The 12,370-nt window shown below is 38.5% G+C and overlaps 1 protein-coding gene across 2 annotated transcripts; it reads left to right on the top strand.

Annotated features, from left to right (window-relative positions):
* The first annotated feature begins 460 nt into the window (after positions 1-460).
* LOC141898270 (uncharacterized) lies at positions 461-12,257 on the top strand. Of its 2 annotated transcripts, XM_074784108.1 has the most exons (33): positions 461-526; positions 757-836; positions 3,017-3,133; positions 3,222-3,341; positions 3,508-3,627; positions 3,797-3,916; positions 4,085-4,204; positions 4,373-4,492; positions 4,739-4,858; positions 5,078-5,197; positions 5,305-5,424; positions 5,552-5,671; positions 5,788-5,907; positions 5,996-6,115; positions 6,271-6,527; positions 6,599-6,890; positions 7,000-7,047; positions 7,162-7,284; positions 7,379-7,927; positions 8,005-8,058; positions 8,135-8,254; positions 8,579-8,947; positions 9,053-9,223; positions 9,294-9,344; positions 9,419-9,526; positions 9,618-10,160; positions 10,240-10,287; positions 10,539-10,646; positions 10,804-10,934; positions 11,297-11,714; positions 11,843-11,896; positions 12,013-12,101; positions 12,182-12,257. In XM_074784108.1, the coding sequence occupies exons 2-32, from the start codon at positions 776-778 to the stop codon at positions 12,096-12,098; spliced, it is 5,028 nt and encodes a 1,675-aa protein (XP_074640209.1). In that variant the 5' UTR covers positions 461-526; positions 757-775; the 3' UTR covers positions 12,099-12,101; positions 12,182-12,257. The 2 variants fall into 2 exon arrangements, with proteins under 2 accessions (XP_074640209.1, XP_074640210.1); XM_074784109.1 differs by lacking the exon at positions 3,017-3,133.
* The last annotated feature ends 113 nt before the right edge of the window (positions 12,258-12,370 follow it).

Genomic DNA, 12,370 nt, shown 5'->3' with positions numbered 1-12,370 from the left:
AGTCATCCTAATTCTTAATAATTGACTGAAAGCACAAATATTCTGTCTGGCATTGTGGATATGAGAATCAACGACGGTATATACTTCCGAATGGAGAATTAAGTTGTCATAGTACGTTTTATGTATGTGGAAAGCATCACTGATCAAGATACCTAAATTTCATTGAATCTAATACAGCTTTTCAAAGATAATTTTTTATCATCTATAAGATTTTTGCATACTCCTGGTCTGTGACTTAACTGCTTGTAATGCAATGGGACCGGACCTATAGGGAGCATAAGTGAATTTTGACATACCAGCTGGTAAGTTCATCCCTACCTCCAAGACATGTGGTCGATTGTTCTTGAACAAATAGTAAAAATTTACTGACAATGAAGACAAAACTTTCGAAAAACATCTGGGTGAAATAAACCACGACCAGGTGACTATCCCCGTCATTGGATTGCCCACAGAAAACATTTTCTGGGGTCTCCAAGAAGTAGAAGGACCTGCAACGGAACCTAGGTGCATTCGCGGACGTTGCTACGTAAGTCTCCAAAACGCCCCAAAAACTTCTCATGATAATTCCTCGTGAATGTGTGAAAATCTGTTTAAATCGTATTTCGAACATCTGATTGATGCAAAAGTTTGGATTACTTTGAGATCTGGAATATTGAAAAATATGCTGGCATATATGAGGAGGATTTGGAAATGAAGTACATGTAATTCTATTTTCCGATGAACTTATGCTTTATATTACATATGTGATTGATCCAGTCGGTCAGATTGAGCGAGAATGACGTCACTATCATTTATAATTTTCTTGTTTTTCGTCACTGTTCCTGCTATATCAGCCGGTAAGTTTGAACATGAACACACTCAGCATAAACCACAAAATGAGTTTAGATTCATAGATTCAGCAGTCGAGGCTGCAACGCTACTATAAAGCTAAGAATAAATACGCAGCATTGACTTGAATATATCGTCGATTTATTGAATTGTGGATAATAGGAATAGATACTTAGAGGTCTTAAAACATGTTCAACATTAAAGAATCTAGACGGAATATCATATTATAAAAATATTTCAAAACTTTTCATATTTCTATCACATTATTGCAAATTCGTCAAAAATGCGTCATGTGACAGTCTCATTTCTTAACATACAAATAGAATGTGTAAAAACAAAACAAACAACTGTTATTCTCAGACGATGTCAGTTTTTTCTTCGCTAGATACACTCACAATGCAAATATCTTTATTGTTTGCGCTATCGAGCGATACACTGTTGGTGAATATGTCATTCTTCTGGTCACACAGTCGTTGTCCCGGTGCATTTTGTTCGTGGATTTGCACTCTAGTTTCCGAAGCCACATCCGCCGTTAATGAACAGTTATCGCTAGTGCTTGAACTGAACGACACCCTCGCATCTAGAAACGCATTCGGTTTCAAAGACGACGTTGATAGAATTCGTTCATGATCGTTCGTATTATTGGCACAATTCGTGGAGTTGGCGTATAACGGTTTGGGAAGAGAACTCATCGCAAATGGTATTGGCGTCAGTTTAGTTGGATATCTTTCGCTAACTGTTCGTACATCCAATAAACTATGGCTGTTCATGTTTATATCCTCGCTCAATATACTATCGCTTTTCTCCAATACCCGAATGCACGAGTCTGATTTTACAAACTTCGGTGGACTATTTGTTTCACGAATAGTACCAGCCTCCCAAGGAACGTCACTTGCGTGTAGAATTGTTTTCGTAACGGCATATATTCCGGACGACACCGATGATTTTCTAGTGTCTTCTGAACTTCGTCTGCCTTTGATGAACGAAGAACGTGTATTCGTATCGCTTGCTTCTATCGGTTCCATTGCAGCTGCGATTGCGGCCGCTTCTTTGGCAGCCGTTTCTTCTTCCTTCAGTTTGGCAAGAATCAAATCGTAAATGGTTTTTGGTTTTTCGGTTTCAGTTGGAAATATCTTCATGATGCTCTCACGTTTTTCGAAAATGACGGTACACGCAACAACAATGACAAAACATCCAATACCCATACATACAGGTCCGATCAGCACCAAGGTTTTAATGGAATCCTTTCGTCTGCTATCGATGATAGTAGACGAACTTCGCCCGGACGGTGGAATATACTCCTCTGTTGAATTAGATACTAAAATTGTCGAATAATATTCCGGATGTAATCCAACTATTGTTAAACTGAGTCCGAGGAGAAACACAACCAAACCAATAATACAAAATGCAACCGTCCCCAGGGAGAAGGGTAGCCAACAGTAACAATCGTCGTTTGTTGAACCTTGTCCAGGTAAAGGTGCTCCGCATCGTAGTTTCAGTTTAGGGAATCTAAACTTTTTCTTCGGTCTATGAATACGCTGTGTTTCATTATTCAAACGATTCGAAAGTCCACCACGACCTATTACCATAGGCATCTTAAATATTGTATATGGATGCGCGTCTTACCAGTTTCCAGTCGCTTAGAGTCAGAATATCAATATACGACGCTACACATCCGTACATAGCTTCATTTTACCGCATCCATTGAGTTTTTGCAGCACAATCATCATCATGGTTGCGCTAACGGAAAATCAATGGTGTTGCCAGTTCTATTTGATGGCGTTAATAATTCATCTGAACGTGCCTTATTTGCTGTATCCAAACGGCGTCACCTTGGCGATAAAACCGTGTAAACGTCCACAACTATCGGTTCGTTTAATTCCAGATCAGCAACGTACATGAACCTACTAGTAACACGGTGAGAACGATAATATTTAACACACCAACAGGCTCACGATAATATTTCCAATCTCCAGTGGGCGTTTATCACATGGATACTGATGACGCGTTATCACGTCATCCTAGCGGCAATACTCTGAGACTTTGCAGATGAAACATTGAAAATCCAATCTGATACGCGCTTATGTAGCAAATTTCACCTGTAACAAATACCATAAAGCTAAGCTGAATATTCTGCACACGTGTGTAATCAATTTTTCAAGTCGTTTACATTTTTGTTCATGTATAGACCAATGCTCCGCCGTCAACTGCAAAAATGGAGGGACATGTGTACCAGATAAGGCACCAAGCAAAGGTTATACATGTAAATGTGTAAATGGATGGGAAGGCAAACATTGTGAAATTGGTAAATAATCTTACGCAGATATGAATACTCAGTAGCCACACGTTCGATTATCAGTGTTTTGACATTAAGTTGATTTTTACATATTCAGACACAGATGAATGTGCTAAAACTCCTTGTAAAAATGGAGCATCCTGTAAACAGAACGCACCAGGCAAAGGTTATACTTGCACTTGTGCAACTGGATGGGAAGGAACAAATTGCGACAAAGGTATGAATCGGATATTGAGGATAAAAATTCCCTAGATGACCTGAAAGAGAATACGATGAACATATTGATATTCTTCGATCATCTCATTCTGCTGAATTGAAAGTTTATATACGCATTTATCTCTATATAGATGCATCAGTTTTTTCTTAATTTCTGACTAATTCAGACACAGATGAATGTGCTAAAACTCCTTGTAAAAATGGAGCATCCTGTAAACAGAACGCACCAGGCAAAGGTTATACTTGCACATGTGCAACTGGATGGGAAGGAACAAATTGCGACAAAGGTATGAATCGGATATTGAGAATAGAAATTCCCTAGATGACCTGAAAGAGAATACTGTGATGAACATATTGATATTCTTCGATCATCTCATTCTACTGAATTGAAAGTTTATATACGCATTTATCTCTATATAGATGCATCAGTTTTTTCTTAATTTCTGACTAATTCAGACACAGATGAATGTGCTAAAACTCCTTGTAAAAATGGAGCATCCTGTAAACAGAACGCACCAGGCAAAGGTTATACTTGCACATGTGCAACTGGATGGGAAGGAACAAATTGCGACAAAGGTATGAATCGGATATTGAGAATAGAAATTCCCTAGATGACCTGAAAGAGAATACTGTGATGAACATATTGATATTCTTCGATCATCTCATTCTACTGAATTGAAAGTTTATATACGCATTTATCTCTATAAAGATGCATCAGTTTTTCTTAATTTCTGACTAATTCAGACACAGATGAATGTGCTAAAACTCCTTGTAAAAATGGAGCATCCTGTAAACAGAACGCACCAGGCAAAGGTTATACTTGCACATGTGCAACTGGATGGGAAGGAACAAATTGCGATAAAGGTATGAATCGGATATTGAGGATAAAAATTCCCTAGATGACCTGAAAGAGAATACTGTGATGAACATATTGATATTCTTCGATCATCTCATTCTGCTGAATTGAAAATTTATATACGCATTTATCTCTATAAAGATGCATCAGTTTTTCTTAATTTCTGACTAATTCAGACACAGATGAATGTGCTAAAACTCCTTGTAAAAATGGAGCATCCTGTAAACAGAATAAACCAGGCAAAGGTTATACTTGCACATGTGCAACCGGATGGAAAGGAACAAACTGTGACAAAGGTATATGCGATTTTAGAGATGACTTCATGCCATATTAATTTCCAATCTCGATCTACATCTGTAATGCAGTGGTAAAAGATATCAAATAGTTAATTTTGACATATATATTATCGTACTCATCATCAAATTGATAACAATTGAATTGTCCCTCTATAGTGTTAAGCAATGCATCTTCTTTTGATATAATTCTTTAATGATAATGTTGTACATATATTTCAAAATCGGTCAAACCTTTTATTCGTCCAGACATAAATGAATGTGTTGGTGTTATTTGTAAAAATGGAGGGAAATGTCAACAGAATGCACCAGGCAAAGGATATACTTGCAAATGTGCTCCGGGATGGGAAGGGAAGCATTGCGGATCAGGTAATGAAATTCAAACATTCTTTGTACCGCAAAAACACCTAAGATGGTTTGAATAGAACTAGCAGTCAAAGTTCTCAATAGAGGATTTTAAACTAAAATTCTGATACGCATCATCCATCGTAAATGATTAACTCCTTAATAAAGGTAATAACCACAAGATCGTACACCCCCTCTGCAATATTTTTCACGTTTCATAATCTTATTTTTACGATACATCAGACATAAATGAATGCAATAAAGTATCTTGCAAAAATGGAGGAAAATGTAAACAAAATGCACCAGGAAAAGGATACACTTGCCACTGTTCACCGGGATGGGAAGGCAAACATTGCGAAAAAGGTAATATAGAGAACGAATGTATTTTAACTGGTTTCAAGCGTCTTAAGTTCACGCTACTCATATTCGTTGATAAAGTATATACCCTACGAATGCTGTCAATTATTCAGATATAAATGAATGTGCTAAGACTCCGTGCAAAAATGGAGCCACCTGTAAACAGAATAAACCAGGAAAAGGTTATACTTGTACATGTGCAACTGGATGGGAAGGCAAAAACTGTGACAAAGGTAACTGAGAACCTAACTTTTAACTCGATAAGAATAATTAAGATTGGAAAGATTCCTGAATTCATATCTAAAGGTAAAGTTTCTCGTTCATCGAGTTAACATCTTTTTATTTTTGAAATACCTACAGACATAGACGAGTGTAAATCTGTCACCTGCAAGAACGGTGGTAGCTGTACCCAGAATGCCCCTGGTCTTGGCTACAAATGTCATTGTAGAAAAGGTTGGGAGGGAAAACACTGCGAAGGAGGTAAAACCATCGATGCGTGGCTTCAAGTCCATGTTGATAAACCAATCCCACGTTTAATCTACTATACAACTTGTGAGCGTAAAGTTTTGATGTCGTATTTCTTTATTTGATAACAGATATAAACGAATGCATCGGTGTCAATTGTAAAAATGGTGGCTCGTGTGTACAGAATCCACCTGGGAAAGGTTATAAATGTAACTGCTTACGAGGTTGGAATGGTGATCATTGCGAAAATGGTAATTTCACTTCTCATCATTCTACAATTTTTTTGACAAATACAACTTAAAATAGCTCTTCTCGTTAAACAGTATATACATATTCCAGATATCAATGAATGTATTGGAGTCACATGCCATAACGGAGGAAAATGTGCGCAGAACCCACCGGGTAAAGGCTATAGATGCATCTGTCTGGTCGGCTTTAGCGGCTTACATTGTAAAACAGGTAAAGCTGATAAACATTGATCCGTAAGAATACACATTTTTAATGTGTCATGATCTTCGTCGAATTTTAAAAAAGAATTTCATGATTTCAACAGGACTATCATCTCATACCGATAATTGCATTTTAACTGGAAATGTATGTTGAATTACCTACAGATCATCGAATAGATTTAGCAATCCTGATCGAAGCCTCAAATGTGATCCATAAAACAGAATTTGAGGACTATAAAACAATAGCGAAAACTGCTCTGAAAAAGTTCAACGTTGGCCAGGCTGTCGTGCGTGTGTCAACAGCGAAATTTTCAGCTTCTGTCCTTAGGGGTAACTGGCTTGAAGAATCGGCGTCCTTAAAAGTTGTTACGGACATCATCAATGGTTTTACTTTTGACGGAACAAGACCAAACACATGGCTGGTAAGCGAATATGTTCACCCAGCATGTATTTTTTCACCTATAACGAAGTGATTCTATTAATGGTACTATAGGCTTTAGACCACGCAAGAAGACAGTTATTGAACAGAAATGGCAACCGAGTTGGCGTACGAAAAGCATTACTTCTGATTGGAAGTGGTGAAACGAACGAGTACTTCCATACAGTAGAGGAACTACAAGATCTACACAATGCTGGCATCAGTGTTTACGTCGCTGGTCATGATACAGAAAGTAACGTCTTGTTCTCCACGGTACCTGTTACCTCGCAGTTCGTCATACCTTTCGTTCTTAAACAGAGCAAAGTCATCGAGATAGCTAACGCAATCGGGTTGACAATCAATGAAGGTACCCCTTATACTCCAAATAAGGCAAATTTAAATGATTTGAATGATTAATACAGCGTATCAATTCGTTCTTGATGGATTAAATCAATTTCGACGTATATGTATTTTAGATACTGATTGTGGTTTTGGTGAACGAGACCACCTCGGAACTTGTGTCGGTAAGTAGTGTCGTTTGAATTGTTACCAATTTTGTTTTCCTTCGAATCGTATTTGGAACGGATACTATACGTGCATATCTCAATTACCTCGATATAACGTTTGTCTGTTAATAGACGTTGATGAGTGTATGTCGGTGAATCCCTGTCATAATGGAGGAAAATGTGTCAATACGGTCGGCGGATACACGTGTGGTTGTGAAAAATCATCGAAAAGAGGTGGTAATAGAATGTGTAAAGGTTCGTTGATTGATTTTCTTCTTAGCGTCATTTTCGTTCTGCGAATCGCTAAGCATGCATGTTATGGGACAAACTTCTCTTTCATTCTTTGCAGTTTCGGAAGCTGTTGATATAGTTATGATCTTAGATAGCTCCGAAAATGTTTACCTGTCCGAATGGCCGAAGCTATTCGACTTGTTTCGAGTTGTAAGTCAGTTGATGCACGTTCATCCCGACTACGTGCGGGTATCTCTCATCTCGTATGCCGACAAGATCCAAAGAGAAACGTCTCTCGATACATGTCACAGTCATTATTGCCTTTTAACCGTCATGCGAACGTGGAAATGGGATGGAGGTATCGGAAAACCGTACCTGGCGTTCGATGAGGCAATCACCCTGTTATTAGCTGGTCGGGCTAGCCGTCCGGCCGGCAAGTCGGTTGTTATCTATTTCGGCAGTGGACATACCGACGACGAAGCGAAGACCCTGTTAAGTTTGAATTTAATGGCTCGCCATAAGATAACCATGTACAGCTTTATCTATATAACCGCCAATTACCTATCAACAAAAGCGAACAACGGTGATTCCATTCGAATCCCAGATGTACTTGATTATGGTACTATTTGGGAAGATGCGATTCAAATGTCTGAGTTTATAACGGCTGGTGAGTGAAAAATATGTGCGTGTGCGTCATGTGTGCATGAAAATAAAGTAATAAGACTTGTTATCGTCATATTCCAGATTCGAAGTGTGATTACGGATTCTATTACGATCCACTTTCATCTCGATGTGTCGGTAAGGCAATGCCATTTCATCAGATTACCTTAGATTTGCGTTCATGCCGCACAAATAAACCAATTCATTGTTATAGATTTCGATGAATGTAACCTTAGTGGAAGCAGTGTGAATCCGTGTGGGAACGGAGGAAGTTGTTATAATTTGGATTATGGATACAAATGTCCATGTAGCAACGGCAACAAGAATTGCAAAGGTAAACATAGATAATGCTAACTCCAAATGTGTATAAAATCTTATATGCACATGAAACGCAGTTTAACTTAGCTTAGGTTTTTGAAGTCGGTCCATACAAAACTGGCCGGAGGATGTAGCTTACCCTCCCATCTAAGGGAAACAATATTTACAGGTCCAAAATGACCCTAGATCAAGTTAAGGCTTTATGTAATTCATTCTATTTTATTTATTTATTCTATTTATTTAGATTAAATTATTTTCAATATATACATGTATCAGTAAATAACGTGCCAAACTTTCGTGTAACGGCTCTGCGTTAAACAACATTTACTTTTTTCTCCAGATATGCTGGTGGCAGACGTAGCCATATTATTCGACCAATCCAATTCCCTGACGGTGGGGCAGTTCTTTATGTTTAAAACTATCTTGATCAATTTGGCAAAGAAATTTGAGATACATCCAGATTACGTTCGTCTCAGTGTTGTCCAATATGCGGCTAAAGTGTCAACATTGTTCAACCTGGCGTCCTGCGACTACAACCCCTGCGTCGATAATTTAATGAGTAAAGCAAACTTAGTTCGGAAGAGCAATGAAGCTCCAGCTCTCGACGTGGCATTAGAAACAATTCGTGATAGAGTTCTTAATGGCCCTGGCTCCCGGCGTAAAGTTCCTAAATTTCTTATATACTTGGGAAGCGGAAAAGGTGCTAAAGGTATCATTGTATAGCTGAATCAGCTAACACATCCTTGCAGTTTGCATATAATATCGATATTGATGAAAACATCGCATCTTTATGTGGATAAGTTTATTTTCGAAGGAAAACGGGTGCAGACCGCTGCTGAACATTTATGGTACGCAGGTATGAGAATACTGGCTGCTGTACCAAATGCTGTTGGTAAAGATGATCTCACGCCTTACATCCCCTCATCATCTGCGTTTGTAGCGTCTTCAACTTCTCACTTCGTTTTGACGGCGAAAGCCGCACAAGGTAGAAAATTTGACCCTATATACTTCCACCTTGTATAATACACGTGCTTGAAATATCATATTATTTTCAGATGCAAATTGTAAGTTTGGATATACAGCATCAAGTGATTTCATTTGTAAAAGTAGGTTATCATGCTTTGTATAATGGTCTTTGCCCGATGTTAGAGGAATTTTAATTTATTTGATCTTCATTCAGATATCGACGAATGTTCAATTATTTCTAAACCATGTTTGAATGGAGGAACGTGTTCAGATACTGATGGATCCTACAATTGCCCGTGTGGTAATAATCCAAATTGCGTAGGTAAGAACGACCACGCCTGTCAAAATTCAATGAATATTTTAGGATATACGATTATCTCAGTTGATGAAAATCTGGTTTTATTTTGCTGTAGAACGAACGTTGTTGGATGTGGCTTTGTATATAGAGTCCTCAAACGTAGTTTTATACCCATATCTACTGAGTATAGCACAAGAAATAATCGGTCATTATTCCGTTCATCTGGATTACGTCCGCGTGGCTACAGTACTGTATGGTTCGGCTGTAAAAGTAGTGACTAAACTTAACCAGTGCGACGATTCATTTTGCGTATTAGACGCCCTTAAATCCGCGAAACCTACGGGCGGAACACAAGATTCATGGGTGGCATTTGAACATGCACCATCGCTGTTTGCAACTGGCGGTAGAGCGAACGTCCCCGATGCGATGATTCTGATCAGTGACGGCAGAACAACCGATGCGTCGAAGACATTATACGCCTTGACGGACGCGTCAGCTACCGGAATGCGACTTTACACGCTCACGACTCGTGGATCTGGTGACGTCGTTGGTGATGTCATGCAGCCGAAAGTGAACGGATTTGCAATCGGTCCAGCTCGTCTGAACGCGAAAGGCATCACGGATATCGCGTACAATGTCGTGCAAGCTACCACTCTTGGTGAGTTTAACCATTACCATTTTCGCGTATCAGTAATGAGACACAAAACCAACATTTCATGTACTAATTCTCATTGTAGATAAACTCTGCGCCTCTGGTTACAGTCACGTAAAGGGAACATGTACTGGTAAGTTATACATGTTTTCTGAGACGAAAGTGTTTTTCCCTCTGTGAAATCCACATAGACTGGCGCTAATAAGAACGGAAGTTTAAGGGGGTACATTCAGGGAAATGCAAATGCTTAGAAATGTAAAGCTTATGCAATTGCCCATTTAAATTCATGTACGATAACTGCGTTTTACATTATTCCAATACTAAGTAAATCCACGCTCACTCAGAAATCCTATCAGAAATCAAATGAACATAAGCTTATTACAGATATAGATGAATGCAAAGCCGTTTCTCCATGCGTGAATAAAGGAGTTTGTATCAACAAAGATTCATATTTTGTATGCCCGTGTTCTGGTGGTCACAAAAACTGTATCGGTACGTATTCATCTTAAACCTTTACGTGATTCATACAACATCCTACGTAGTTATAAATTTGTCTTAGAAATGGCAAGTTCATCCACTTTTGGTGTATTATCTTTTTATTTAAAAGCGTCCGATTATTTTTGCCGGCAGTCTATTTTTCTTCTTTCAGAAATGGTGAAACTCGACCTAACGATTATCGTTGATGCATCTTCGTCGGTTTACGCTTCGGAATTTGCTCAGATCAAACAACTTACCAAAAACATCATAAACCAGTTTTATATTCATCCGGATTTCGTGCAAGTAAGACATGATGTTGTAGGGCGGTCACTTTTATTTGACTTGCTTTTCCACTGACTTTTCCCTGACAAGCACGTTGTTTTCTGTAACTTGATGATTTGCTAAGAAGCCAATCAATCAACACAGTCAAAAACGTAATACAGACGGAAACTGTTTGAATTGACACGCAATCTAGCAATCACAACAAATTTCCCTAACTCTGAAAATTCCATGACTTTTCCCTGATTTCCAGGTAAGTGGCCACCCCACGTTGGTCGAAAAACCTAGATATAAAAAACCTCTGAACGATATTTTATCATAGAATTGATAGTTATTTTGTTCATATCACAGTGCAGATAACTGCCACATAGTTTTGAATATTGTAGGTGGCATTAGTGTCATATGCCGATGCTACAAACGAGATGACGACATTGAGCAAGTGTACCGATGCCCAGTGCGTTATTGCCAGCATGTCGACTCTGGTCCATTACGGCTACGCTCCGGAGACGCACACCGTCCTCGAAAAAGCCCGCAAAGAATACCTAGTAAACGGAGCCCGCAGCAAAACCCCCAAGTGTGTTCTGTACATCGGCAGCGGTGTCGGCACCGAACGAGCTTTAACTATGTTGTCGTTGGAAAAATTATGGTTAGAAAAAACTAGGGTCTATGCACTACTTTACAACATTGAAGATGATATATTGCGCATGACGATGTCGGAACATTATTACACGGACATTCCATTTTCTTTAACTGACCAACTGCTGAAGTCTTTACCACCCTATATCGCTCACAAAATTGGAAACGGTTAGTTGGAAAACAAACTAGCTTAGATGAAGATGATATCAGATCAAGTATCGAATTCATCTTCTGTCGTCATTTTGGTGTGTGTAATCTCTGTATTTATTGAGCGAATTATATTCTCGTTTTTCTAGATTTGATGTGTCCATTTGGTAAAACATACGACAAAGCAACGAAAAAGTGCACAGGTACGAATTTATTTGCGGGAAAATGTTGATTAAGTTTTTTTTCTAAATGTATATGTAAAGAAAAACATTCATTTATCAATACGTGTTAACGTATATACTATCAATTTTCTGTGTAGATATCGATGAATGTTCCGGTCACCCATGTTTAACTGGTGGAAAATGTGTGAATACAGCCGGTTCATTTGAGTGCAAACTCTCTTAATAAGTACTGCTAACTTTCATTGAAATCTCGACATTTTATACGCAGTTGTAAATCTTAAAACGTTGATATTCTATTGATTTCAGGTGATACTGCGCGACACGACAAATTTTGTGGTGATGTGTTTATAAATAGTCTAGCGTAATAAATGTGTTCCTTAAAGATATCGTTCAGTGTTTGTTTTTGACAGTAGCGCTTATGCATATGGATTTGGAGGATTTTTGATTACGATCTGTTTTTTTGTCTGTCAGCAGTTCGATGGAGATTCTGGAACT

The sequence above is a fragment of the Tubulanus polymorphus genome, chromosome 2 (genome assembly GCF_964204645.1).
Source record: "Tubulanus polymorphus chromosome 2, tnTubPoly1.2, whole genome shotgun sequence".
Taxonomy (NCBI): domain Eukaryota; kingdom Metazoa; phylum Nemertea; class Palaeonemertea; order Tubulaniformes; family Tubulanidae; genus Tubulanus; species Tubulanus polymorphus.
This window is presented reverse-complemented; position numbering and strand designations above follow the sequence as displayed.

What these genes read in the sequence shown, in the direction of transcription:
- LOC141898270 (XM_074784108.1), top strand. Translation starts at nt 776, where the DNA reads ATGACGTCACTATCATTTATAATTTTCTTGTTTTTCGTCACTGTTCCT. An exon ending in TGTTCCTGCTATATCAGCCG is followed by an intron (nt 837 to 3,016) that starts GTAAGTTTGAAC and finishes GTTCATGTATAG; the next exon opens with ACCAATGCTCCGCCGTCAAC. An exon ending in TGGTGATCATTGCGAAAATG is followed by an intron (nt 5,908 to 5,995) that starts GTAATTTCACTT and finishes TACATATTCCAG; the next exon opens with ATATCAATGAATGTATTGGA.